Below are 27,395 nucleotides of genomic sequence, written 5' to 3' on the forward strand. Positions count from 1 at the left end.
GGATGATAGATGTAGATGATCCCTCAAAACGGAGTTTTTGATACGATATTTATAGAGAAAATCATCCAAAAAAGATAATTTATCAAAACAGAGTCTGAAGACCGCAAAAACAAATTGGCGCCAGGACCAGCGGCTAGCTCCAGACGCCAAGGGCTGGCGTCTGGCGCCAATCCTGATTCCAGGCGCCAAGGCCTGGGGTTGGACGCCAAATTGGATTTCAACGCGTTTTCGAAAATTTGATAAATTTCCGTACCGGAAGATAAAATAATATAATTTCAGTCGAAAATGCTATTCGATCTTGATTAAAACTCTGAAGAATCCTAATTGAATTAAGAATGATAAAAACCTTCTAGAATATTCTAGAAAATTAAAACCATTCCTAATTGCATTAGGAATGATAAATCATATTAGGCCCTCCCCTAGATCATTGGGCCGTACTTAAAGCTCAAACCGGGCCCAGTTTAGTAAATTGGCCATAAATTCCTCAATATTCATCGGAATAGGGCTTATAATATATCGTTGGAAAGGCCTTTGTAAGCCCCATCCAACTACACCACTATTGGACCCATATCATGGACCAACAAAACTGGATTGGCTGTTTTATTAAAATAAAGTTTTCAAAAACAGAGAGAAGAGAAAAGAATTAAAACTTTCCGCAACACTAGACCTTTCCACACTTTCGCTTCATTCGATTATGATTCGACGTGAAAGGTACTCATCACTGGGTTTGGTTTTGGGGAGACACAAATGGGTGTCTACAATATGATATGTATTCGTATTGTATGTATGTTATTGATTACTGTTTCCCAAATCCCTGAACCTTTTTCCTCTCTCTTCAAACTTTATCTGTCCGTCATCCACGTCGATCCCGCAATCTCACCGTCCGTTTCTACTGACGGAGTCTCGCCGTTTCAGGTAATCTATAACTTGTTTGACGATCTTTGTTGAATTATTGATTCGTTGTTCAAATTTAGGATTGTTTGATTTGTAGTTTATTTATTTTGATTAGAAGTCTTTTCATTTAAAAATTGAAATTGATTTATAAATTTTTTTCGTGTTTAATTGTACGTTTGATTTGTATAATTGTTCCGAATACAAATTATTTTGAGATGGATTTGATAATATGATGTTTAATAGTGAAATAAAAGATTGATGATTCCAGAAAACAAAGGTGAAGATGATTCAGCACTTGGTTACCCATTGAAATGGTATTGGGACCACTACAACCATGACCACGAGAAGGGTAGCCATAGCAACTGTTATGGGTAAAAATATGCAAGACTTAGTCAACGACAGTCAACGAAAGTCAGTGACGGAGACTCCCCTCGACGAAGCTATAAGCCCGACGAGGCATGAAGCATCGACAGAAGACTAAGTCAAGTAACAGCCTCCTATTTCTTAGGGAAAGGATAAGCTCAGATTTAGTCCAACTTCAGCCACTCCAATCTGTTGGGATTCAAAACAGAAGAAGAGTAACCCCCGCAACTAACATCCGAAAATCATGGGCACGATGTTATCCCCTTGCAACGGCTAGGATGAAACCTAGCAAATTATCTATATAAAGGACGAGGTAGCAACGAGTATATCCATCATCCAACAACATACATCATACACTTAACCTTGTAAACTGATATTATTCTTTGCATAGTGAAAGTTTGGTAGATCCTCATTCTTCCCGCGGTTTTTACCTTCATTGGGTTTTCCGCGTCACCAATTCCTTGTGTAATTTATTCTCTTTTTACTTTTGCCTTATATTTGATTTTGCTTAGTTGATCCGTAGCCTAGATTTTGATACTCAATCCCACTTAGCAAAAATTAGCATAAACAATTTGGCGCCCACCGTGGGGCTACAACTAGGTAAAATCCAAAAGGTTACTCGCCAAACTTTCAATATGTCAGCCGACGAAATGACCCAGAACAGCTAAAAGCTGCCTATGAGAAAGTTCAGGCCGATCTTGAAGCAGCTAGGGAATCTAATGAGCGTCTCAGCAAAGAAAAAGAAGCGTCAGACTCCGATGCAGCTGCTCTCCGCCAGCAGTTGGAATCCGCCCAAAGCAATCGTCGTCGCCGACCAAGGCAGTTAGGCTTGATTCCCAGAATGCCGTCTTTAGATGTCATTGAGTCCCCCCATGATACCAATACTGAATCCAGTGACGGAGAAATGAACTTGGACCCCCCTGTTAGGAATGCTGGGCAAGGGACCATTAGGACTTCAGGCGACGACCAAGGTAGCCCGCAGCCCGACCAGACGGAAATCCTGCTCCAGAGGCTGGTTGCCTTAGAAAAGCAGAACTCTAAGGTCCTGTCAATGATGAAAAAGATGCCCGGCGTGCCGATCCCCGTCCAGCGAGAAGCTCCAGATGGATTCGCAGCTACCCCTTTCTGCAACGAGTTGACCCTGGCACGAATTCCCAGAAGATTGTCGCTCCCGACGTTTACGTCGCTATATGAAGGAACGACCTGTCCAGAGCAGCATGTCGAGTACTACAAGCAGCGAATGTGGCAAGCTTCGATCCCGTTCGAGTGCTGGGAAGCATGCATGTGCAAGTCATTTGGTGCAACGTTGACTGGACCCGCCCTCAAATGGCTTGGCAAACTTGAACCAGGTAGTATAACTAGTTTTGCTATGTTAGTTAACAAATTCTATTCCCATTTTGAAAGTAGTAGGCAGTTCGACAAGCAGACGAGCGATCTGTATTGGATCGTCCAAGGTCCTAAGGAGACCATCAGAGCTTATTGGTCTTGGTTCAACAAAGAGAAAGTCTCAATCAAGAATGTCGACAATAGGACCGCCATTGAAGTCTTCCTCCGCGGACTGCATACGGACTCGGACCTGTATAAAGATATGATCAAATATCCATGCTCAACATTTGAAGAAGTTCGGACCAGAGCCGTGGCTCAAATGCGCTTTGACGAAGATATCGCCAATCGCAGCTCCTACCCAAGTTCCATAAGTTCGTCCGATCGAAAGGCCGCAAGCAACCCAAGAGGATCGTGGCGGCATCAGCCTTACGAGGCAACAGGTAGATCACGCTCTGTTAATGCTGTGCAGGTTGAAGATATCCTCGACGCCCCCCAATACCCCGAGATATTGAAGTATGGCTTTGACGTGAATATCGTAGCGGTAGTGAAAGAATTAGAGCCCTTGGGAAGAAAAGTGCGCTGGCCGTCAAAGAGCAACAAGCCAGAATCGGAGAAGGATATGAGAAAATGGTGCGAGTTCCATAGCGATCATGGCCATAAGACGGAAAACTTCTATGCCTTGCGAAGAGAGGTCGCCTTCCAGCTGAAGAGAGGCAACCTCAAGCATCTATTGGGGAAAAAGAAAAGCAATGACGCAGGTCGCCGTGAGCCAGAAAAGACAACGACAGCTAGACCTCCCAAGCCCCCTGTACCTAAGGTAATAGTTAATGTTATCACTGGTGGTTCCGATATTTGTGGACTAACCTACTCTGCAGCAAAAAGGATCGCAAAGTCGACGATAGATAATGCAGATGTCCCGGACGAGATCAGAGACCCCCTGGAAAAGAAGCTAGAAGCGATGACAATTACTTTCGATGATGACGACGTCAACAACATCAACAGAGAGCATGAAGACTCTTTGGTAATTTCTTTGGTCGTCGGGAATTGTCTGCTTCGAAGGGTGCTGGTCGACGGAGGAAGCTCCGCAAATGTCCTGTTCAGAAGGGCCATGGAAGACATGGGATTAAAAGATAGCGACATCACTAGAAGGTCGACAACTCTAGTCGGTTTCAGTGGAGAAAGCATGTCAACTCTCGGAGACATAACCCTTCCAACCTATGCAGGAGGCCTAAACCCTCAAACCAAATTCAACATCGTCGAATGCCCATCAGCCTATAATGCCATATTAGGACGACCCTGGATCCACCGATTGAAAGCCATTCCTTCCACCTACCATCAATCAATCAAATTTCCCACCCCGTGGGGAGTCCAAGAAATTAAAGGGGAACCCCGCGAAGCCAAACACTGCTACAAAACAACCCTTAAACCAACCATGAGAACCGCATAGCAATTACAGCATGGCCCGACACCAGACAGTCCCAACGACCTCGAAATTGACGAAATACCTTTAGACCCCGAAAAGCCTGATCAAACCGTCCATGTCGGAGCCAACTTAACACCTGAACTCAAAGACAGTATCTTAGCCTTTCTCCGAGAAATAAAGACTGTTTCGCCTGGTCTCATAAGGACATGACTGGTATAGATCCGAGCATCATCTTGCATAAGCTGAAAGTCGACCCAAATCATAAGCCCGTCAAACAGAAGCGTCGAAAGTTTGCTCTGGAAAGGAATAAAATCATCAACGAAGAAGTGCAGCAGTTGATCGACACAGGAAAAATAAGAGAAATCAAGTATCCAGATTAGCTCACAAATGTTGTTGTCATTAGTAAAAAGAATGGCAAGTGGAGAGTGTGCATCGATTTCACCGATCTCAATAAAGCATGCCCTAAGGATCCGTTCCCGCTCCCGCACATCGACGCCATGGTAGACGCAACGGCAGGTCACGAGCTCTTAACATTCATGGACGCCTACTCCGGATACAACCAGATCCTAATGCATCCCGACGATCAGGAGAAGACGGCCTTCATGACCGACAAAGGTATATATTGTTATAAAGTTATGCCATTTGGACTAAAAAATGCAGGTTCGACGTACCAAAAAGTCGTCAACAAGATGTTCAAGGACCAGCTAGGAGAGACGATGGAGGTCTACATCGACGATATGCTGGTGAAATCTAAGAAGTCGAAGGACCACGTCGATCACCCTAGACAGACCTTTGAGGTATTGCGAAGATATGCTTAACATTGTCGTCAGTGCTGTAGCCGTCAGCGCAGTCCTGACGAGAGAAGACGACGAAGCTGGGCAGCTTCCGGTTTACTATGTAAGTAAAACCTTACTCCCAGACGAGGTAAGATACACTTCCCTAGAAAAGTTAGCCCTCGCTTTAATCACTGCTGTTAAAAAGTTAAGGCACTATTTTGAAACCCGATGACTAATTATCCGCTTAAGTCTGTCTTGAGAAAACCAGATCTGACAGGACGTTTGGGTAAATGGAGCATCTCGTTGAGCACGATGGATATCGAATACCAACCCAGAAAAGTGATAAAATCCCAAGCTCTCACAGATTTTGTGGCTAACTTCAGCCCCGACTTACAGGTTATAGCCGACAAAGAGGTAGAAGAAATCAACAACGTCCAGAGCAAAAGTAAATGGATCCTGTTCGTCGACGACTCATCCAACCAACGAGGAGCTGGCCTGGGAATGGGGCTAAAGTCGCCACAAGGGGACATGATAGTAAGGTCTGTATCTTGTGATTTTAAAGCAACTAACAATGAAGCAGAATATGAAGCTTTGATTGTAGGAATGAACGTTGCTAAAGACCTAGGTGCAACAGCCCTGGATGTATGCAACGACTCCCTCCTCGTCGTCGGCCAAATAACAGGTGACTTCGCAGCAAAAGACTCCAAAATGTCAGCATACCTCGACATAGCCAAAGAAAAATCCAAACATTTTGATCCTTTTACCATCTCTCAAATCCCAAGAGACCAAAACGCCCAAGCCGACGCATTAGCAAACCTAGCCTCCGTCCTCAAAAAGACCACTTTCACAAATATCCCCTTAGTCCATTTGCAAAAACCGTCCGTATCCTTTAAGGAAATCCTACCAGTCGACGACGTTAACAATGACAACGACTGGACCAAACCTATCATAGACTATTGACCAAAGATATCCTACCCGATGACAAAGCAGAATCACGAAAACTAAAATACAAAGCCTCCCGATACCACATCATTGACGGAGTCCTATTCCACAAATCAGCATCGGGGTTATCCCAAAGATGCATCCAAAAGAAGGAAAAACAGTCCATCCTTAGCCACTTGCATGACGGAATATGCAGCAGTCATGTCGGAGAGAGAAAACTAGCAAAAATCGCGAAGCGACAAGGATATTTTTGGCCAACGCTTCATGAAGACGCAATATAATACGTGACCAAATGTGACAACTGTTAGCGGTTCGCCAATACCGTCCATAAGTCGTCGGAGCCCCTCCACCAGACATTATCTCCATGGCCCTTCATGAGGTGGGGAATGGACATCGTCGGGAAGCTACCCGCGGCGCCAGGACAAAGAATATATATGTTAGCACTAACCGACTATTTTTCTAAATGGATTGAAGCAGTTTCTTTGAAACAGGTGACGAACAAGGAAGTCATTACGTTCATATGGACTAACATTATATGCAGGTTTGGAATTCCGTCGGTGATCTTCTGTGACAACGGGTCACAGTTTATTAGCGACAAAACTCGTTTTTTTTTTTGCAAAAATTTTGCATAGAGTTGAGAACGTCGACACCAAGGTACCCACAAGCCAATGGACAAGCCGAGTCCAGCAACAAAGTCGTCATGGAAGCCATTAAGAAAAGGAAAAAAGCAGCAAAAGGCAAGTGGGCTGACGAGCTCCCATCAGTCCTATGGGCCAACCGGACGACGCCAAGAGAAGTGACGGGGCATACGCCCTTCTCCCTTGTCTATGGGTGCGAAGCTGTTCTACCAGTCGAGGCTGACTTCCCAACATCGAGGTTCGGTCTCATGACGGAGGAGAGAAATCAAGAGGAAATGGAAGATAACTTAGATGCAGTTGAAGAACTAAGAGAAACAACGCTAATTAGAATGGCGGCACAACAACAAATCGTCGCTAGAAGCTTCAACAAAAACGTCAAAGCCAAAACATTTCAATTGGGAGACTGGGTACTAAGGAAAGCATTCCAGAATACAAAGAATCCGGCCGACGGAAAGCTTGCCCCCCCATGGGAAGGACCATATGAAATTACCCAAGTCATTGGCAACGGTGCCTATCCATTAACCGACCAGCAAGGTAACCCCGTTCCACGAAGTTGGAACGCAACCCATCTCAGAAAATACTACTTTTAAACAGACAGTCGAAAACGTTCATCGACAAAACGATAACGCTCTTAACAAAACACTCTGCTTACTTTATTCGTTTAAAGTTTTTATTTATGACTAAGCATACTGACTTAAGCATCGGAGGGTCGTTGGCACAACGGTGCTTTAACCATGTCTGTTTTGTAGAACAATCGATCGACGAGACATCCCACTAAGAAAAAGAAAAACACGGCTTTATCACCAGCAGTAGAAAACAGACGACGACGGACGTCAGCTACACTAGCGTCCCTTAAAAGACGAGCAAAGCTGTCGTACAACCGACAATCGAAAGCATGACGAAGCCCAGGGCAACACTTGACCTTAGCGTCTGATGCCAAACACCCGATACCTGAGCCACGAACCAGTCTTCAGGGTTCAGCGTCGACGTTGGGACGCAAGGGGCATTGGCAAACAATGCAATGATAGGCCTAAAATCACAAAGTCTTCGACGAAGCATACTGTGTAGCTACACATCTGTATTTAAAAACGTCAACTATCATTTAAACATGTTATCTTAAAAAGTTAATAAAAAAATTTTCGAAGTTTTTTGGAATTTAATAATCTTATTTGTTGACTTATCATTTTTAGTAAACAGATTTTAATTGCTTTTTGCCTTACGTACACAGATAACAACTTGAGCAAGAGCAAAGAAATACTTAGCATATAAAATGAAAGCGAATTGTCAAAAGAACCACTTGCCCTCAAGTGGAACAAAAGATACAAGTTACCAAATCAAAATACAAGTTCTTGAAGCAAAAGTAAAAGACCGTTTAAAAGCATACAAAGCAAAAGTTTAAACCGTCACAAACGACGGCCTTCAAACGTCGGCCCCATCAGCAGGGAGCCCATCGACGACCTCCTTGACGACCTCATTAGCTCGAACATTGTCATCGACAACTTCAACCCGCGGCTCCTCAGCACCGTCGACGGATTGGTCGACAACAGTAGTAGGCTGATCTTCAACAACAAACGGCTGGTCGTCAGCGATCACAGGCTGATCCTCGACGACGAAAGACTGGACATCGGCTACAGCAACAGACGAAGAAATAGTGACGGAAGGACCAGGACCTGAATCCGCGGTCGACGCCGCTGCAGCGTCCTCTTCCAACTCGTCAAGCGTCCCGCCGTTAACAAGGAAACGGTCGATTACCTCTTGAGGACGCCATTTTGAAGCCATTCCATCCAAAAACTGTTTCATCAGCTTCGCCCTCACCTTTATATCTAGCTCGGCATAGTCATCCAGCGCATTATCCAATTCTTTCTGGGTCGATGCCAACTCATCCTGAACCTTCGATAAAGCCTCATCCTTGGCAGCAATAACCCTCACCTTATCTTCCAAATGCTTAGCTTGTTCCTTCCTGATCTTGAGCATCTGAGACTCCTCCTCCATCGTCTTCGATTGAACCTGTAGACGCCTCTCTAGATCGTCCACCTTCTTCTTTGCCTTGTCCAAATCCTTCTTCGTCATCTGGAATACATTAACCGCAGTCTTGCGCAGAGCCTCACTGGCAGCACCGTCCAGCCTTTGCATCTCCTTAGCCAGCCCAATCACCCTGTCCCTCAACACCAGAGAGTTTTGCAAGCACTGGCCAAACACATCCCCCAATTATAAACCTCGAAATTAACACTTGACGAGTAAAAACGAAGCCAAAGTAAAGACTTACGTATAAGTGAACCGATGTAGCTTCAGAGGCTATGTCCAGGACGGACAATCCGGCCAAAATCTCCCTGAACTTAGGAAACAGCAGTTGATTCAGGGCGGGAAACAAAGAGTGTTGATCATCCCTGCGACAATCCAGGAAGTTGGCAGGAAAACGCATCAAGATATCGGGAACCGGGGGCTCGTCGTCAGTTTTCTGCTGTTTACGCGGAGGAGTCGCCGACAGCGTGATAGTCCCCGACTCATCGACTGTCCTCTCAGGTGGTGGAGTCAAGACAGGCTCCACCTTCTCGACCGCAGGCGCCGGCTGTTGTTCTCGAGACGCCAATCCTCGCTTCCTCCTTATTCGCAAATCAGCCTCTTGCTGAGTCAAGCTTCGACCTCGACGAACGCCTTGAGCGGCCGACTCTGAAAAAGCATTAGATACTGTTAACTATAAAGCAACGACACAATGACAACACAACGAAAATCACTTGACGTTAAATAAAAACTTACAAGTTGACATTGTCTCTTCGGAATCTTCTACTTGTTTTGGTGTCCTCACTGGAGTGCTCTGTTCCTGCCCCGCTTGATCGCCCGTCGGCTTCTTCTTTCGCACAAATGTTCTTGCTGAAGGGTTGATGGCAAGGAATTCTTTCACCTTCGACGAAGAAGTCTCCGACGATTCAAGAAAGCCCAATTCCAACTCTACATTATGGGGGAAAAGATCAAACCATTTCAGCCAAAATCAAGTTATAAGAACAAGAATGCCATAGAAATACTCACCCTTCGTCAGCCATCCTTCCGTCAACCATAACCCGTCGTTACCCAACGACACCCTTTTAACAAATAAGAACCACTTCTTCCAACCCCTGTCATTCACATCAGTATTCAAAACCAACTGATCTCCTTTTTTGCACAGACTGACGAAACCACTTTCCGCCATCTTTATCTCATACCCTGCCGCCAAATCTTCCAAAGTAAAGGGATTCTCCCAATCTTTGGTCAATTCTACTATCACTGATAAAATTCTCCAACCAGAAGGCATCAGCTGGCCAGGACTAATGCCTAGAACTTCAAAGAAAGAACGAACCAGGGGCGGGAAAGGGAATTTAATCGTCGTTTCCGCAAAAGGATATCTAAAGAAAACAGCGAAATCTTCAGGACAGCCCGCCACCGTCTGGCCGGGCCCCAGAATATAGGCAAAGGTAGTACCGGGAAAGCCCGCCATCTTGACGAAATCACTCATCATGTTTGGAGCCATCAACGACTTAGACTGAGACTTTGAATTCTGCTGTGAAACAATTGTTCCTCTTTTTTCAACAACGCGAAGAGAAAACCTAATTCTAATTTTTGGAATTTTGTTCGACATCGTGCTTAAAATTGATTAATGCAAAGGGAAGTAGAGTAGATTACCTGGTAATTGAAGATGCCGAGAAGTTTGAAATCGCCGCCGCACGCTGCCACCAAACCACCGGAAAAACCTCGCAAGGAAGAGAGGAATTGGAGAGAAGAAAGTAGAATAAGGTAGAAGTTTGGGGAAGCGCGAAGCGTGTTGCAGTTAATAAAGAGTGAAATGACGGTTAGAATAAAGGAGTGTGAGAAGTGGAGTAACTGCTCTGAAGGACGTGCGTGGTAAAGGACGGAAATGCCCTCCAGATAATTTGAAATTTTTTCGGTTATTTGATTTGTGTTTATTTTAATCATTTTTATTTTGTCTTGCATTTTTATTTTTTAAGTAATTGCCAAAAGTGTATAGTCGTCCACGTTTTAGCAATTAGGGGAAAATTGTTATGGGTAAAAATATGCAAGACTTAGTCAACGACAGTCAACGAAAGTCAGTGACGGAGACTCCCCTCGATGAAGCTATAAGCCCGACGAGGCATGAAGCATCGACAGAAGACTAAGTCAAGTAACGGCCTCCTATTTCTTAGGGAAAGGATAAGCTCAGATTTAGTACAACTTCAGCCACTCCAATCTGTTGGGATTCAAAACAGAAGAAGAGTAACCCCCGCAACTAACATCCGAAAATCATGGGCACGATGTTATCCCCTTGCAACGGCTAGGATGTAACCTAGAAAATCATCTATATAAAGGACGAGGTAGCAACGAGTATATCCATCATCCAACAACATACATCATACACTTGACCTTGTAAACTGATATTATTCTTTGCATAGTGAAAGTTTGGTAGATCCTCATTCTACCCGCGGTTTTTACCTTCATTGGGTTATCCGCGTCACCAATTCCTTGTGTCATTTATTCTCTTTTTACTTTTTCCTTATATTTGATTTTGCTTAGTTGATCCGTAGCCTAGATTTTGATACTCAATCCCACTTAGCAAAAATTAGCATAAACAGCAACAACAGCGATGATAACAATAACTACTGCAACATCAACAACAATGGCTACTGCAACAACGAGGACGACGATAACAACAACAGTGACCAAAATTATTGCAGCATACAAAATTGGTTATGTACAATGTTATTGGGATTTTCCTTGTGTTTTTATATGTATCTCTTAGTCTTTTCCCCATATAATTTCGATCCAAAGTTGCGGGTGGATTCTTTAGAGGTGACTTCTATGAAATTAAGTAATCTCAGTGTTGGACTTGGAGGTGATAAACACATAACAGCCGACTTGGATGTTACCTTTAAATTGAATAACAATGTTGGAGCCTTAGTATATTTTAACATAATGCTAGTGTCACTGGAGTATCACCACGACCACGACCACTTCGGGTTCCTCCCCTCAACGACACTCGAACCGTTTCTTTTAGATCAAGGCCAAGGACAATTGAAATTTCTTATGCAGATTAAAGAGGATGATTCTCGACTTTTAAACAAAACTGTGGATTCAATCTATCATGATCTATGGGGTCAAAATGTTATACACTTTGCCCTAAAGGCTCGGAGTCGCTATAATTTTATCAAGACTGTTACTGAAAGCTGCGACTTCAAAGTCATGTGTGACGACATTAGTGTTATGTTTTCACCTGCTAATAATTTCACCTCTGGGAGGATGATTGATGCTCCACTCTCATGCAAATGCAACTCTAAGTGTTTACATGTTAAGAATAATCAGCATGCATCTGTATAAGGTGTGTAGAGTCTGTAGACTAGTACTATGTATTTCAGCTTATTTATTTTGAATTAGAATAGCTATTTTAGTTTCTTTTAAAAGAAAAAAAAATGTTATAGTGGTAATTAATCATACTGTAGTTTTCAGCTTAATTTCATACCAAGTAAATTACCATTATTACGAGTATTTAATTTTTCTTGTTTTACAATTTGAGTTCTTAGGCCCTATTCTCTTCCGTTTAATTTCACTTCAATTGAGTTCCTAATTTCCTTCTCTCATAACAACAAGCCCTTAGTTTTATTAATATTGATAATACTAGAGTAGCTAACGCGCGCACCATATATAGCTAGTCATATCCGAAATCTCTTTTAATTTGGCTTTACATCACATATTTACTTATTAGCAGCATAGTGAGATAAAATATATAAACAAATATATTTAGGGGTATAAATGTCCACGTACTATTGTTAAAAATTCCAAAAAAAAAACATTATTATAATTAATAAGGGAAAATAAGTAAAAACATTTTAGATGTAATAATTGTTCACACACTATTCATTAAAAAACACTTGTACACATTTATGGGGGTATGTATGCTACTCATAAGAGTAATCTTGTACTTTTTATAAGGTAGGGATTTTCCTCACTTTCCTCTTTCTAGTTTATGGCAGTGTAATTTTTTTGTGCGGTCTCGTAATAGCTCACTGGTCTAGGCGTCTAGCTCCATTGTACCAAAATGTATCAGGCCCAAACTGTTCGGAAGATTCCCACGTGTTACGCATACGTTCGCCAGATGCTCGAGAGTTGTAACCACAGGCGAAACTAATGTAGGACCTCACCCGGGAACAAGTTGTATCCTTTAAAACATTTTGACTACTTCCTTTCCTGGACTCTTCCTTTTCAGAGACCTTATTGTTCACCTCCGCTCGGTCAACCGTTTTTAGAATTGCTACCTTTTTCTTACTGATTATCCCTAAACCTAATGTGAGTTTTTCGAGGAATTGACCCTTACAAGTTGACCTTCGATAACCTTTCTAGATGGAGGAGCCCTAATCCTTAGGCTGGGGTAAGGGGGACATCTCCATAGTTGTGACTAGGGGTGAGCAAAAATTCCGGGTATCCCAAATTGGAACTGGAACCGGTTAGAAACCGGCGGGTCCGGAGCCGGAATTAGACCCGGTGGTTCCAATTCCGAGTAATACATTAAGGACCCGGTTATAACCAATTCCAATTTCAATTCTCAACCTTTTAGAACCGGAACCGGTTGGGTACTCGGTATATGCTAAACTAAATAAGTTTTAAATAATAAAAATAAGTTTTAGAACCGGAACCGGTTGGGTACCTCAACCACAAACCACTAAACACCCTTCAAAAACATCTGCACCTAAAGACATTGCTGGACTTTCCTTATAAAGTACAGAATGCGAATTTCTTTTAAAAAAAAAATAATTACAAAATACATAAATCTCAAAAAAAGTTCATAAATAATGTATCACTTGTTCAAAATTATAATTAAGATGTTCATAAATCCAAAAGTATATGTTTGTAAAAATATATATTTATAGGAAACGTGTACTACGTTCATATTTTTAACTAAAAATGTTCAAAATACCAAAATATAACCAAAAACAGAATTGTTCATAATAGAATACACAAATTCACTAAAAAATCAAAATAATATGAAAACTACATATTTCGAAGCTCAAACCTAGCCATAGTGATTTAGATAAAGGAATCTCATCGGAAAATAATCATCTCCGTCGTCTTAACCACCTCTTCCTCGTCTAATCCGCCATTTTTAACTTCTCTTCATTGGAAAAACTCCATTAACAAAGCTTCAAATTGAAGGTTGAAGAAAACAAACTTTTAATTAATGTATAGTGATTAACAATGGTGATGAAGGAGTTAAATCAAAAACAAAATACTGAATGAATTTAGGAAAAAAGAAAAATTGAGGAGAGAGAAATAAAAAATTAGGAATTGTCCGAGGAAAAGATGAAGGATCTCAATCTATGGTAAACAATAATGATGATGAAGAAATTAAATCAAAAACAAAATTATGAATGAATTTAAGAAAGAGAAAATTAGTTTAAAGAGAAGAAAGAGGAGAGAGAAATCAGAAATGTAGAAAGTGTGAGAGGAGAGGAAGAAATGAGAGAGAGAAAATGATGGGGATAGAAAATAATGTTGGTATTGTGCTAACAAATTGTAAAACACGTGGCCTCTTATTAATGGTGGTGTGCATATTAAAATTTGCCAAAGATATTGGTAGTCAAAATAAATCACTCATGGGTTAATTATATAGGTGATCAAGTTGAGCCCAACCAGATTTTGGGCGGGCTTTGGACTACTTTTCACCAGGGGTGAGCATGGGACGAGTACCCGTACCATTAGTACTAACGGTTCGGGTACCCGATAACCAAAATCACTAAAAGTGATACCCATAACCGGAATCGATAAGTTCGGGTACCCGAATTTTCGGATCGGTATCGGGTACCGAATAAGATATCCAATAATGATAATTAAACTTAATTATGTAGTTATTATGATATAATTTACAACTAATTAACAAAAATACCATATGATCTTGGCCAAATTATTAATAATATTACTAATCATTGATATTATAAAGTGATTATGAATTAAAGTAAAAGTTTAGATTTATATTAATACTTGTAGATTTAAGTAGGGAAAAAAGCAAAATAAAAAAAGGCTTATCGGATCGGATTGGGTAACCGTTAATTTTAAAATTATACCCATAACCATACCCGATAACAAATTATCGGAACGGATACCCGAACCGTTATGGTTATCGGATCGGGTACCCTAATTTTCGGAACAGTTACGGATCGGTTTTTTGGTTAGTTTTGCTCAGCCCTACTTTTCACGGCCCGAAATCGGGTCGGGCCCAACCCGACTCAATTTTTAAAAAATTTTGGGCGGGCTTGGAAAATCAATTTATGCAATTTTAGTTGATTTTTTTTACCCGGCCCAAGAAGCCCGCATGGCCCGCCTTATTTGGACGGATTTGGGCACACATTTTTCGATCCAAAATTTGGCCCAGCCCGATCCGATAAATGGGCAAATTTTAGCCTGATCCGTCCATTGATCACCTTTAGTTAAATAAAGGAAAATGTTATACATAGCCCTTAGGGCTACATATAAGCATTAAATTTACACTTGAAAATCATAAAAAGTTAAAAAATGATCAAAATATAAACACTAATAACACTGATTTACAAGTATTTTTGTCATGAATTCCTAATTATACAATTTCCAAGAGTATATTTAATGCTTATATATATCCCTTAGGGCTATATATAACATTACCCTTAAATAAAAAATAAAAAATCCATGTTGTTAAACAAGGCCCTCAATTCTATAACAGTATAATAAAAATTATTTTTTAAACACCCTTGTGGTTATTGCTTATTTTATTAATTTCTACATCTTCCACCTCACCTATAACCACTCTTATACCCATTTAATAACCAATGTCTCCCAATAGTTAACCACATCTTTTTGGTTATACATTTTCTCTCTCCTACTTTTACCCAACCCCACCACACAATATCTCTCTTAAATCCTATCATATATAACTAATACACTTGGTAATAATCAATTAAAACTAATAATTATTATTAGCATACAATAATTAAATAAAATGACTTATGTTTAAAATTAATGCATTATATTATTTAATTAGTAAGTAATTAGTCGTTAATTAAGAAATACACAATAATTGCAACTTTACTAAATTCGATAATAATAAAAATAGTACATATTCTATCAAATGACAACAATCTTTAAAAGATAAAAACGAACCGTGCTTGAGTACAAATACAATAATTTAATGTTACGATTATACAACTATTAACGCAAATTATTTTGCCTACTGTGAACATCGAATTTGAGCCACATATGTTCAACTAAGTCTTTCTTTAAGGCTTTATGCATAGCTTCATCACGAACACGAGCTCTATTAGACATATAAATTTCCAAACTTGCAATTCGGTTGTTGCTATTTTCGAACTGAAAAGGCTCTTCAGTGTTTCTATTACTTGAAGACGCGTTTGTAGCTTGATCATATTCATTTGGATCGTAATACGTTTTATACGTATCTCTTTCGTCCTCAACGATCATATTGTGCATAATGATACATGCTATCATTATTTTTCCTAACATTGATGTGTCACGAGCTAGCGCAGGATTCCGTATTATTGCAAAACGAGCTTGTAATACTCCAAAAGCACGCTCAACATCCTTTCGTCTAGCTTCTTGTAATTTGGCAAAAATACCTTCTTTTTCATTTTGTGGTAGTGATATTGTAGGAATGAATGCTGCCCATTTAGGATATATGCCATCAGTGAGATAATATCCCATATTGTAATGATGGTCATTCACAACATAGTTAATAGAAGGTGCACGACCTTCAAAAACATCGTTAAACAAAGGGGATCTATCAAGAACGTTAATATCATTACGACTACCTGGTGTCCCAAAAAAAGCATGCTAGATCCAAAGATCATATGATGCCACAGCTTCCAATATTAATGTGGGCTTACCTGGTCTTCCAGAAAACATACCTTTTAATCGAAGTGGACAATTTTTCCACCGCCAATGCATGCAATCAATAGAACCTAGCATACCTGGAAATCCTCGACGTTCACCAATTCTTAGTAGTCTTACTAGATCTTCTTCATTGGGCTTTCTAAGGTATTCATCACTAAAGTAAGAGACAATTCCTCCCACAAAATGTTGTAGTGAATCTCTTGCAAGGGATGCACTAATTCGAATGTAGTCATCTACAGAATCAACAGAGGTGCCATAAGCTATTAGCCTCATAGCAGCTGTGCATTTTTGCAATCCGGAGGCACCAAATCTTCTTGTAGCATCTTGTCTTTGTTGAAAGAAGGGATGACGTTCTTCTAAAGTTTACTTTATTCGGAGAAATATATGTTTGTTCATACGAAATCTCCGACGAAATAACTGTGGGGGAAACACAGGATGGTCAGCAAAGTAGTCATTCCATAAACGATTGTGTCCATCCTCACGATCCCTTGGAACAGGGATCCTTGGTGCCCTTGGAACTTTATTTAACATTTGATATATTTCAATTGGATTGGACATAAAAACTTCATCCATCATTTGGTTAACAAGACGATTGGCTTGCCTTTGTCTTTCGTATCGTTGTGTTTGGCTATTTTCCGAATTGGATGAAGAATTAGAAGAGTTGGAGCTTTCGTCGGATGACATGTTATTAAAAACCAAGTTGATATGAGAATGGAAGATAGAAGTTTTTGTGGATTTCTAAATATCGCCCGCAAATCTCCACATAAAGCCCACAAACTTATATTGAAGTTACAATATTGCCCTTGACCTTAAAAAAAACACAACCTCAATAAAAATCAGAGTACGGGGATGTCGAGGCTCGTGGCGACAAGGTGGTTGGCTCGTGGCGGCAAGGTAGTGGTGGCTCGTGGCGGCAAGGTGGTGGTGGCGCCAGGTCCGGCAGCCACGTCCACCGGCCTGGCGTCTGGGCAGGACGCCCAGCCACGGTGAGTGGCGTTTGGGACAGGCGCCAGTCACTGTGGCTGGGCGTCCTGCCCAGATGCCAGGCCGGTGGACGTGGCTGCCGGACCTGGCGCCACCACCAGCCACGGGCCGTCCTGGCCAGGCGCCCCAGCTGCCTTAAATTTTTTTTTTTAATTTTTTTTTTTTTTTGGAAAATCAGAAAATTTTTCTAATTTTTTTTTAATGTGTTTGATTTTTTTTTAATATTTATTAATTTTATGTGTTATTTTTTTTAAGTCTAGTATATATATTTTTTATAAAATCAAATAAAAAACATAAATTTCCACATCCTAAATCAAAACATAAATTTAATAAACATAATTTTTAAAAAAAAAAGGCAAAAAAAAAAATTAAAAAGTAAGGGCGGCGTCCAAACCAGACGCCAGTGCACTGGTGGTGGCGCCTGGCCTGGACGCCAGTGCACTGGTTGAGGCGCCTGGGCTAGACGCCAGTGCACTGGTTGTGGCGTCTGGCCTGGACGCCAGTGCACTGGTTGTGGCGCCTTGCCTGGACGTCCTTACCATGGTTCCGGCGTCCAAACTAGGCGCCACCTCGTTTTCCGTCGAAGACGACGTATCTCCGGCGACCCTCGCCTCTCCGGCCTCCCTGGGCAACCCAGTACGACTCCACATTTGTTAGATCGAGATTTGTTTGGGTACGATTTTAGAAATGGGCAAAATTGTCAAACCATGTCTAATTTGTGGGCTTTATGTGGAGATTTGCGGGCGATGTTTAACAAATCCCAAGTTTTTTAGGGGAAAAGATGGATGGTTAATCAAGTGAAATGTATCTCATCCATTTTATAGAACAAATGTGTTGGGTATGTAGTCATTTTTATTGTCTTATATGGTGAATTTGATGTCTTGCATGCATGCATTGATTCAGAAAAAAAATTGATAATTTTTTAGTAATGTAGATGCATGCTTTTGTATTGTCAATATCACCAACATTGTTATGTACGTAAAAGCAATATAGTGTTACTATTACCTTTTCAGTGTTAAGTACATCAATGTCTAGTATCTAATATTTGCTTTTCAGTGTTGGGTACATCAATTCTTTTTCAGTGTAATGTAAATCAATTTACATCTTTTGCTGTGAAATATCAAAGTGAATTGATGAGTTTAATCAAATCAATAATAATTATATGTATATAAAGCGTATCGTATAATACGATTTTAATACTAAATTGTTAATAAACTTGTTTTTTTTATATTAATAATAGCATTACAATGTAACATTCATTCATATCCTAAATCAACAACACATTAAAAATTGCGAAATTAAAAATCGAACCTTAGTACATAAAACAGAAAACTAAAAAGCAAATTATTTAAAATTAAGCTAAGAAACATTTAAATTATGATTAACCATACACCTAGTACATCAGTCTGAGGGAAACAACTTCTTCAATAAATTGTTCCTTAGTTCAAGATAGGTTTGGCTTTGAATCGAGGTGTTTAAATAACTCTATATTAATCTTTCTTTGCTTCCTTGCTTCTTTCTCCCTTTCTAGTTGTAACCTTGTAAGTTCCACTTGATTTTCTTATTCCCTTATAAGGTTCATGTTCTGGGCCGTGTCCAACCATTGTTGCCATGCTGCAAGTGGCATATTTGTCATCTTGCTCTTTCCTTTATTTTTGCTAGATTCGTTGCTGGAAGGCAAGCCTGAATACCCAATATCACCATTGGTTGGGGTTTCCGGGTTTGATTGATACGTGATCTCTTTGAGTCACTTCCTTGAGTAGATGTTTTTTGCTTGCATTTTTGAACAATATCTTCACTTGGTTTCCATGCATCATGTTGTATCAAAATGTCCCAAATATGCTTATCTTGAAAGGTTTTAGACATCAATGATGTCTTTGTTTTGTCAGCAGCATATATACTATATGCTGCCTTCATAACATCTTCATCATTGTTCTCACTTCCCCTTCTTGATTCAGCATGAGCATGTGAACCACAAAATTTAGAACATGAAGCATTGATCCTTCTCCAACGGTTTCTAAGTTGCTCCGAACCCCTCATTTTCAACAAATCTTCTCGTGTTACCCCGTCAGTACCTTCTTCGAAACACCTTTGTTTGTATAATCTAACATTATTATACATTTCCTCAATTTTCCTCCAAAAAACATCCCCTTTTTGGTTAGTGTTAGTTTTTTTATTTTGACTAACCTCAAGCCAAGCCTTCACAAGAACCACTTCTTCAGCTTTTGACCAAAACTTTGTTTTTCCATCTTGATTGCCTTCTTCATGACCTCTTTCATTGACTTCAACTTCTGGTTCATTGTCATCATCTGATCCAGCCGAAGTGTATGAGCAATTGAAACTCAGAAGTACACTATCATCACCTTGTGACATAGGAAATTGGGACATAGGAAATGTTGGATCACCTTGAGAGATTTGAATATTCTCAAAAGATGGGATAACATTTTGAGAATATGAATAATTAGGATTTTGTGGTGGTTGAAAAGGGAAAGGAGTAAAAGTACTTGGATTTGAGAAATTGAGATTTTGTGAACCATAATTCGAAAATTGTTGAAAATTTGTATCTAAATCTGAGTTAAGATCAATTGGAACGTTAGAATAGTAAGGTTGAAGATTTGGATTATTTTGGGGTTGTGATGAGTTTTGAGATTTTGTGGGTTTTTTTGTTCTATTAGATTTTGGAATATTCATCTCTACACAATTTGATAATAAAGAGAGAAATATTCACTAAAAAAAAATTGTTTCAAAATACCTCAATATTGGGCTCATTTTATAGAGAAAAATAAAATAGAGCTTTTTTTTTTTTAAAATTGTATTTTTAAAATTATGGCCGTTACAAAATTACAACGGTAATAAAATCAGAGCAAATCTCATCCATTGATTAAATGAATAGGTGTCACAATCTCAAGCAGCCTTGTCATTATATATCACTATCAAAAATAATAAAATATTCCATGACCAATCTACAATAACCGGTTATTCTAGTAACCAGGTTATTGAAAATTTCCCCCAAAAGTTTCTCTCTCTTCATTATTTTATTATTATTCCACTTTCTCTCCTTTAATAACCACCCTCAGTGACCAATGGCTGGGTATGCTATTATATAAACATCAATATTTTTTACCACCCTCTCTCCTAAACTACTACTACCACCACCACCTCCACCTCATCCTCCTCCTCCTCCCTTTTACATACAAACCACCACCATCCATACTACACAAACCACCACAGCAATTCTACCTGATTTCGTGTATCCGGCGACCGGCTAGGCTTCTCAAGGCTTCAATAATGGAGCGGCGACAAGGTTAGTTCTTCTCTTTGATTTCAGAAATTGTGCACTTTTTTCAGTAAATTTGTGCGAATTTTCGTGTGATTTTTGGTCTGGATTTCTAGGGTTAATTGTAGATGAAAGGTTCTTTGTGTTTGGTTTGCGAATTTCTGGTTTAGGGTTGTTAAATTGTTGCGGATTTAGGGATTTAGGGTTTTCAGTCGTTTCGATTATATTGCATGCAAGCTAATGGAGTTGCATTTGAATTAACTGAATTACACTTTAAATTAGTCGAATTAAGTTTATATAATTTGAGTATACTCGAATTTTGGTATTGTTGAAGTTTTCTTGAATTTTTGATGTATCAGAGGTTGAGGTTCGGGCAAAAGGAGGAGTTTAGGTTTGGGTGGCTGGCGTTTGGGAAGTCCGAAAATGATGATGCTCTGATTTTGATGGTGCGTAGGGACTGATTGGTGAGTGGAGAAGGAAGAAGAGGGAGATGCGGTGTATGATAATGAATTGTGGGGTGAAGGTTAAGGGGCTAGCATAGGTAATGCCATTTAGGTGTTGATATGAACTTCCCTCAACAATTTTTTTTAAGCAAGCCACTTAATCTTCAAAATTTGGCACTCATTTGCAGTTGTTTTTTGGCTGATTTACTGAGCTTGAAGCTCTTTTGTTTCGAATGAACTCATATGCAAACGCTAAGAGTTGAATTGGAATGTTGTTAGTGCTTCTCCTAGCTTGTTTACTGAGATATTTTTGTCCTAGTTATTTCATAATATGATCAGCTTTTATCATTTTAGGCTGAATGAAAAAGCTGCTCTAAGCCTTTTTAAGTTTTATTAGTAGCCATAAATTAGGTAAAAGGCAAGGTCTAAACAATAAACTGTTGATCTGAACTTTCTTCAACGATTTGCCATTTTGATAATTAGGTAGGTTGCCCATGCTTATTCACTCATTAATTGAAGGTTATGTAAATGATTGAGCTGCATCATCTTTATTAGAATAAGAGGAGGTTTCATGAGCATTTTTCCAGTTTGTTTGGAGTCTGACCTGCTGTCCTCTAAAGTAGATCTTCACATAGTAAATGTGAAATCTGTAATTGGTACAATGAAATTTGTACAATTTAATTGTAGTATTGTATTCTTTGGTCTGAAGCATTCTTGAACATTTGGTATTTAGGCAACGCAATGAACTCCAAATAGACGATAAACAATCTAATTAGATTAGACTAGATCTGATAAGTGAACTAAACAAGCTCTAGGTCATATAAGTAAAAGACTCTTGACATAGTTTGATTAAGTTAAGGTCATTTTTACATGTCCAAATTTTTTTTTGTGTATATCAAGGGAAGAGAAGATTATTTGAATAAACCACTTTGGGATCATTAAAATACTATAGAATCATCCTTTATTTTGGAATAAAGTATACGTTAATGTAATAAACTTTTTTAATCAATCATAGGACTTTATCTCACTGGTAAATTTAAGGTCATGTAGTCTTAATTTTTACAATATAGTCCAAAACTGACTAATTAGTCTCATTAATCTTAGCAAGCTTAGTTATACACGTATATAACTCAAGTTCAATTATTTTGAAGAATGTAGGTCCAACTTAGCATTAGTCAACCTGAATCATTTAATATTGTCTCATTAAGCTCACTAACCTTAGCCATACATGCGAAAGTTAACTGATGTTAAGTAATCTTAATGTAGGTCTTCTAAATGTTAACCTTTTGTAGTTTTTAATAATATATAAATTTAAAATATTGAGCGTCAAAAGTATGCATTTGCTTTGACTAGAGTGTATGTTTTAAATGTTGTAAGATAGTATCATAGAAAATCTCTTTTTTTTTTTTTTTTTTTTTTTAATTATTGTTAAAATGTTGCAAGATAGTATTATTAAAATACTCTTATGGTTTTTTTTATTAACTCTTTTTATTTTACATGTTGTAGATTTTTTTTCCCAAGGTCCCTGCGTATATTCTTTGGAAAATTTCGGAAAAATTAGCGAATTCTACTACAAGGAAATGCAATTTGAACGATCGATTTTACTCACGGGCAAGATACCCTGAGTTGCAATTTAGCTAGCGTATAATAAACACTAGCTAATTATCGACATCTTTGAACCATTTGTTATTCTTTAATTTCTTTTTTCAATGGTGGAAAAGTGGTCAAATAGACAAATACCCTAATATAATTGAATTACCATAATAATCTTAAAATGGGGTTAAAAGTTACCCTTGGTAAATAAGCATAAAAATATTGAATGGGCAAAATGGGTTAAAATTTACCCTTGGATTTTCCTCTGTGTAATCAAATATTTTTAAAAAGTGTTTGAATTCCCGTGCTTAACTCACTTCTTCTCTATTGCATTCTTTCACTCTCTTCGCTTTCTCCTTTTCTCTCTTCTACAAATGTCATTTTGTACTCAATTTCAACCACCTTTAAATGCCAAAAAGATTCAATACCTAGAGGTATCTTGCTAGTAAACCCATTAATAGCGTCGATAAAACCCTAAGCTCTAAGGTTTCGACAAAAGAAGCTGGGGTTCTAGCAGAAACAGAGGCGTGAAGATCCAAGGTTGGAAAATTTTTGAGAATACACTATTTTTGGTAAGTTTAGTTTAAATTTTGAGAATATACTACTCCCTCCGTCCCTAACTTACATTCCTCCTTTCTATTTTTGGTATTTCAAAATTACATTCCTCCTTTCAATTTTTGGTAAGTTTTTTTTAGTAAATCAACTTTTTTTTTCTGTTTTATATTTAATGCTTTCTCACTCATCCTTACCTAATTTCACTCATAATCCTTGTGTCAAATTACAATAAAAATAATTGGTTAAAAATTTTCAATTAGGAGCATGTAATTGGTCCTTTTTTTTTTGCAAAAGATTAATGACATGTCATAAGTAATAACTAATCTATCTTTGTACTTCCCATTGCATTATCTAATTATTGTTATTTGTCTTATTCTTTCCTCCTTAATTCCCGTGTAAATTTCCAAAGAGGAATGTAATTTAGGGACGGAGGGAGTATATTCGGTAACATTATCTATGTATTATGTTATGTAATCTGTTTTTGGATGGTAGAATTGATGTATATTTGGTGTAGATTTTTTATTTTTTGTTTTTTTTATTAATGTCAGAATCGGTATAAAATTGTATAATGACATTGGTTTGGTTATGTTTTTTCTACTAGTAGTTCAAATTCCAATATGTTAAGACATAGATAAGATCTGCTTCTTATTACAAGTATTATGGAGTAAATAAATTGAAGCATGCAAAAATAACACATACTCCGTAATTGTTTTATTGAAGCATGCAAAAATAACACATACTCGGTTTTTAACTATACATCCGAGAACGGGCGAGAAGAGACTTGCCTTAAGGAAAATAATGAAGGGCATGTTCTCTTCAGCTTAAGTTCAGTTTAGCTCAGCTCAGCTTTGTTAATCAGAACGGACCCTAAGATTGATTGCCACACTTGGCCAACTCTTCAACAAAGAGTTTTTGAGCATGGTCCGGGACAATGACATGGGTTGTATGCCCGTCATGTCAATGCCCAAAGAAGCAATCTTGTGTTTAGGCCTAGTTATTGGACAGGTTGGGTCATAATTGGTTCGCTTCGATTGTTCTCGTTTTTATTAATTATTGGCTGGCCTATCCTATAAATGGATCTATATGTGTTGTAAATTCACTCTAACTGTGTCAGACATGATTTTTAGTCCTTGTCTCTATTTTTTGCCCCATTTAACTTTTCACGGTCTCATGTTGTGCTTAAAACGCATATATCACTAATAAAATATACAATGAAAGTTTAAAAAATAATGATAATTTACAATCTAAGTTTATAAAATTTAACCCGAAAAATGACAATGGCACAAAAATAGAAGAATAGAGGGAGTAAAAGACAAGGCCATTGATTCCACCTAGATAGTAGATATCCTTGATTTGTAGTTCTTTAGCCACTGTCATACCTTCTCTAACCGCAAGCAACTTATGTTTATCTTTTTTTGAGGAAAATAATAAACACTAGAGATTTGAGTATGATCTTAACTTTACCAAAAGAGACGGTTTATTGGAGTTTTTCTTAACTACTACTATTTTTGTAATGTTTTTTTTTTTTTTTGATGCAAACTATTTTTGTAATGTTTTAATTGGACGCCATGATAATACTTAATGATTCAAAGTCTTTTATCTTAAATTGTTTTTTTAATTATACTTTCTCTGTTTTTTTTACTTAACCTGTTTCTTTAATCACGTTTGCCAATGCAAAACTTTAACGATCAATAACTTTAATTTTTCATAAGTAAAAATTATAAAAGTTATATATTATGATAATACTTATTGAGACGAATTTAGAAAGATCTCATATGAATATATTTTTCCTTACATATCATTCACAAAAGACGGTCAAAGAAGAGGTGGTGAATAGTGTAAAAGTCAAAGCGGGTAAAGTAAAAAAGAACGGAGGTCGTATTTGTTTTTCAGATGTTAAAGTTTGCATACAATTAGTTAAGTTTCATATTGGTAAATAAATCAAACAAGAGAGGTCACTAAGGGTTCGATTGATGTTGTTGTGCTTTTCTATTTTTATTTTTCAAGATCATATAATATAGGTCATACTACATATAATCAATTTCAAATTAGTCAAATTTATTAAAATCATCATAATTTTAAAATTTGATAATTGATAAGTGGAAACTTTTTTTTTTTTTAAAGTGATAAACAAACCCTAATATAATGGTTGCGATTAAAAGACATATGTTCACTCCTATCCTTGCTTAGGCTTTTAACATTGAACTCATTTCATTACAAAAAGACTATTAGAGTAACAGAGCATTGATTATTTAAATGCATAAGAATCAGATTGGGCCATGCAATCATTATAAAATAGCACCTAATAATATATATATTCTCTCCGTTTTTAAATACTTGCTTCATTTCTATTGGGATGTACGATGCTAATTTTTTTTTATCAATAATACCTTTAATTATCAATAAGTATAAGTTCTAACAATTAAAAATTAACAATCTATTCATTAGGACGATCCCAACAAGTACCCACAAGACTATATTTTTTCTTATGTATATTTACAAACATTAGTTTAAGTAGGACAAATGAATATTTGCAAAAAGTAAAAATGTAGCAAGTATTTTAAAATAAGGGAGTATAATACAGTTTGTCAAAAAAAAAAAAAAAAAGGGAAATTCTCACTGGTAAACTCCAATTACTTAATTTTACAAGTGGTAAACATTCTTAAAATTTATTATCAATGATAAACCCAAATTATTGGTTACCATTGATAAGTGTTATTTTACTAAAAATTCTAACTATAGTTAGTTTTTATTTATGAATTTTATTAATTAAAAAAAAAAAAAAAAAAACCAAACCCTTCCCCCACCCAACCTAGCCACCCCAACAACCCCTCCCCCCTGCCGGTGACAAGGCCACTGACGGCAACACACGACCTCCCCCGGCCCACCACTGGCCACGACGTCAAGCCTTCCCCACCCCATCTTCTCTCTTTACCCCATCTCAACACCTCCTATTTCCCCATCTCAACGCTCTTCCCCGACGACTCCCCTCCCCTCCCTCCCCTTTTTGCGCGGCCCTTAAACCCCACCCAAAATCAGTTGAAAACCCAAACCCGTTTTCTGGGTTTGGTTTCAAAACCCGCAACTGGTTTGGGTGTTTTTGGTGTTTCGATTCAGCGGGAGATTCAACATGGGTAGGGCGTCGACGGCTGGGGTGGAGTGTTGGGCGCCGGTCGGTCACGGGGAAGGGGTCAGGTGGCTAGGTAGGTGCAGAAAAGGGGTTGATTTTTTGTTTTTTTAAAAAAAACAATTAATTCTAGCCGCTAGTAGCGTCGGTGCTGGCGTGGGGTCATGTGGGTAGGCAGGTGGTTCTGGTGGCTAGGTGGGTGGTGGGTGGCCAAGTGGCTAGGCGAGTGGGTCAGGTGGGTGGGTCAAGTGGCTAGGCGGGTTGGTCAGGTGGCTAGGCGGTTGGATGAGGTGATTAGGTGGGTGGGTCAGGTGGCTAGTTGGGTGGGTCAGGTGGTTCTGGTGGCTAGGTGGGTGGCTAGGCGAGTGGGTCAGGTGGGTGGGTCAAGTGGCTAGGCGGGTTGGTCAGATGGCTAGGCGGTTGGATGAGGTGGTTAGGTGGGTGGGTCAGGTGGCTAGTTGGGTGGGTCAGGTGGCTAGGGCTTGTCAGGTGGCTAGGTGGGTGGGGAAATAAATTAGGGCAAAATAGGAATTTCAGGTTTTTTTTTTTATAAACATTTTTAAATGTTAACCATAGTTAAATAATTAGATTAAATCATTATTAAGGTTACTAATTGATTAGTCATTCTATTTGGGGTTTATCATTGAAAATAAATTTTAAGATTGTTTACCACTTGTAAAATTAAGTAATTGGAGTTCACCAGTGAGAATTTCCCAAAAAAAAAAGGGAGTATAATACAGCAGCTCCCATTTTACTTTTGCATACGTTAGTTGTAAGTAGAATTGGTAAAAGCAGACATGAAATAAAATAGACACAAACAGAAAGGTTAATATCAAGAGTTTTAACACATTAATAAAACAAGTCAACACGAAGCAACACATTTTATATAACAAGACGGGTTAATACTAGGATTCCCAACACATCAATGTTAAGGGCCGTTTGGTTGGGGTTAATAATCAAAGGGAATCGGAATGAACTGATATCATTCCCTTTGTTGTTGTTTGTTTGTCACTTTTTTGATTCCCTTTACCCATTTTTATTTTTGAGTTCACCCATTTTTAGTCTACATTGATTCCCCACCCCCCCTAGACTTTCCCATTCCCTTTCCCTAGCCACCATACCCACCACCGTCTACTAGCCGGAAGTTGCCCAACCAC

The 27,395-nt window shown here is 38.6% G+C and overlaps 4 protein-coding genes and 1 long non-coding RNA gene across 5 annotated transcripts; 3 read left to right on the plus strand and 2 right to left on the minus strand.

Annotated features, from left to right (window-relative positions):
- Positions 1-1,152: 1,152 nt before the first annotated feature.
- Positions 1,153-4,030, plus strand: LOC110712490. Its single transcript, XM_021890954.1, has 2 exons — positions 1,153-1,208; positions 1,900-4,030. The coding sequence occupies exons 1-2, from the start codon at positions 1,153-1,155 to the stop codon at positions 4,028-4,030; spliced, it is 2,187 nt and encodes a 728-aa protein (XP_021746646.1).
- Positions 4,031-6,424: 2,394 nt separating this feature from the next.
- Positions 6,425-7,602, plus strand: LOC110712491. The gene is made up of 2 exons (XM_021890955.1): positions 6,425-6,769; positions 7,591-7,602. Exons 1-2 carry the CDS (start codon positions 6,425-6,427, stop codon positions 7,600-7,602), a joined length of 357 nt encoding a protein of 118 aa, XP_021746647.1.
- A 7,958-nt stretch (positions 7,603-15,560) lies between these two features.
- Positions 15,561-16,943, minus strand: LOC110712492. The gene is made up of 3 exons (XM_021890956.1): positions 16,658-16,943; positions 16,337-16,537; positions 15,561-16,177 (listed from the first exon to the last, which is right to left on the minus strand). The coding sequence occupies exons 1-3, from the start codon at positions 16,941-16,943 to the stop codon at positions 15,561-15,563; spliced, it is 1,104 nt and encodes a 367-aa protein (XP_021746648.1).
- A 1,932-nt stretch (positions 16,944-18,875) lies between these two features.
- Positions 18,876-19,934, minus strand: LOC110712493 (glutathione S-transferase T3-like). The gene has a single exon (XM_021890958.1). It carries the CDS (start codon positions 19,932-19,934, stop codon positions 18,876-18,878), a length of 1,059 nt encoding a protein of 352 aa, XP_021746650.1.
- A 235-nt stretch (positions 19,935-20,169) lies between these two features.
- Positions 20,170-23,825, plus strand: LOC110712545. Its single transcript, XR_002509606.1, has 2 exons — positions 20,170-20,547; positions 22,470-23,825. It is a non-coding gene; the product is annotated as an uncharacterized LOC110712545 (long non-coding RNA).
- Positions 23,826-27,395: the final 3,570 nt, after the last annotated feature.

Source organism: Chenopodium quinoa, unplaced genomic scaffold (assembly GCF_001683475.1).
Source record: "Chenopodium quinoa cultivar QQ74 unplaced genomic scaffold, ASM168347v1, whole genome shotgun sequence".
NCBI lineage: Eukaryota > Viridiplantae > Streptophyta > Magnoliopsida > Caryophyllales > Amaranthaceae > Chenopodium > Chenopodium quinoa.

What these genes read in the sequence shown, in the direction of transcription:
- LOC110712490 (XM_021890954.1), top strand. Translation starts at nt 1,153, where the DNA reads ATGATTCCAGAAAACAAAGGTGAAGATGATTCAGCACTTGGTTACCCA. An exon ending in CTTGGTTACCCATTGAAATG is followed by an intron (nt 1,209 to 1,899) that starts GTATTGGGACCA and finishes TCAATATGTCAG; the next exon opens with CCGACGAAATGACCCAGAAC.
- LOC110712492 (XM_021890956.1), bottom strand. Translation starts at nt 16,943, where the DNA reads ATGTCATCCGACGAAAGCTCCAACTCTTCTAATTCTTCATCCAATTCG. An exon ending in GTTATTTCGTCGGAGATTTC is followed by an intron (nt 16,538 to 16,657) that starts GTATGAACAAAC and finishes AAAAATGCACAG; the next exon opens with CTGCTATGAGGCTAATAGCT. An exon ending in TGAACGTCGAGGATTTCCAG is followed by an intron (nt 16,178 to 16,336) that starts GTATGCTAGGTT and finishes TTGGGACACCAG; the next exon opens with GTAGTCGTAATGATATTAAC.
- LOC110712491 (XM_021890955.1), top strand. Translation starts at nt 6,425, where the DNA reads ATGGAAGCCATTAAGAAAAGGAAAAAAGCAGCAAAAGGCAAGTGGGCT.
- LOC110712493 (XM_021890958.1), bottom strand. Translation starts at nt 19,934, where the DNA reads ATGAATATTCCAAAATCTAATAGAACAAAAAAACCCACAAAATCTCAA.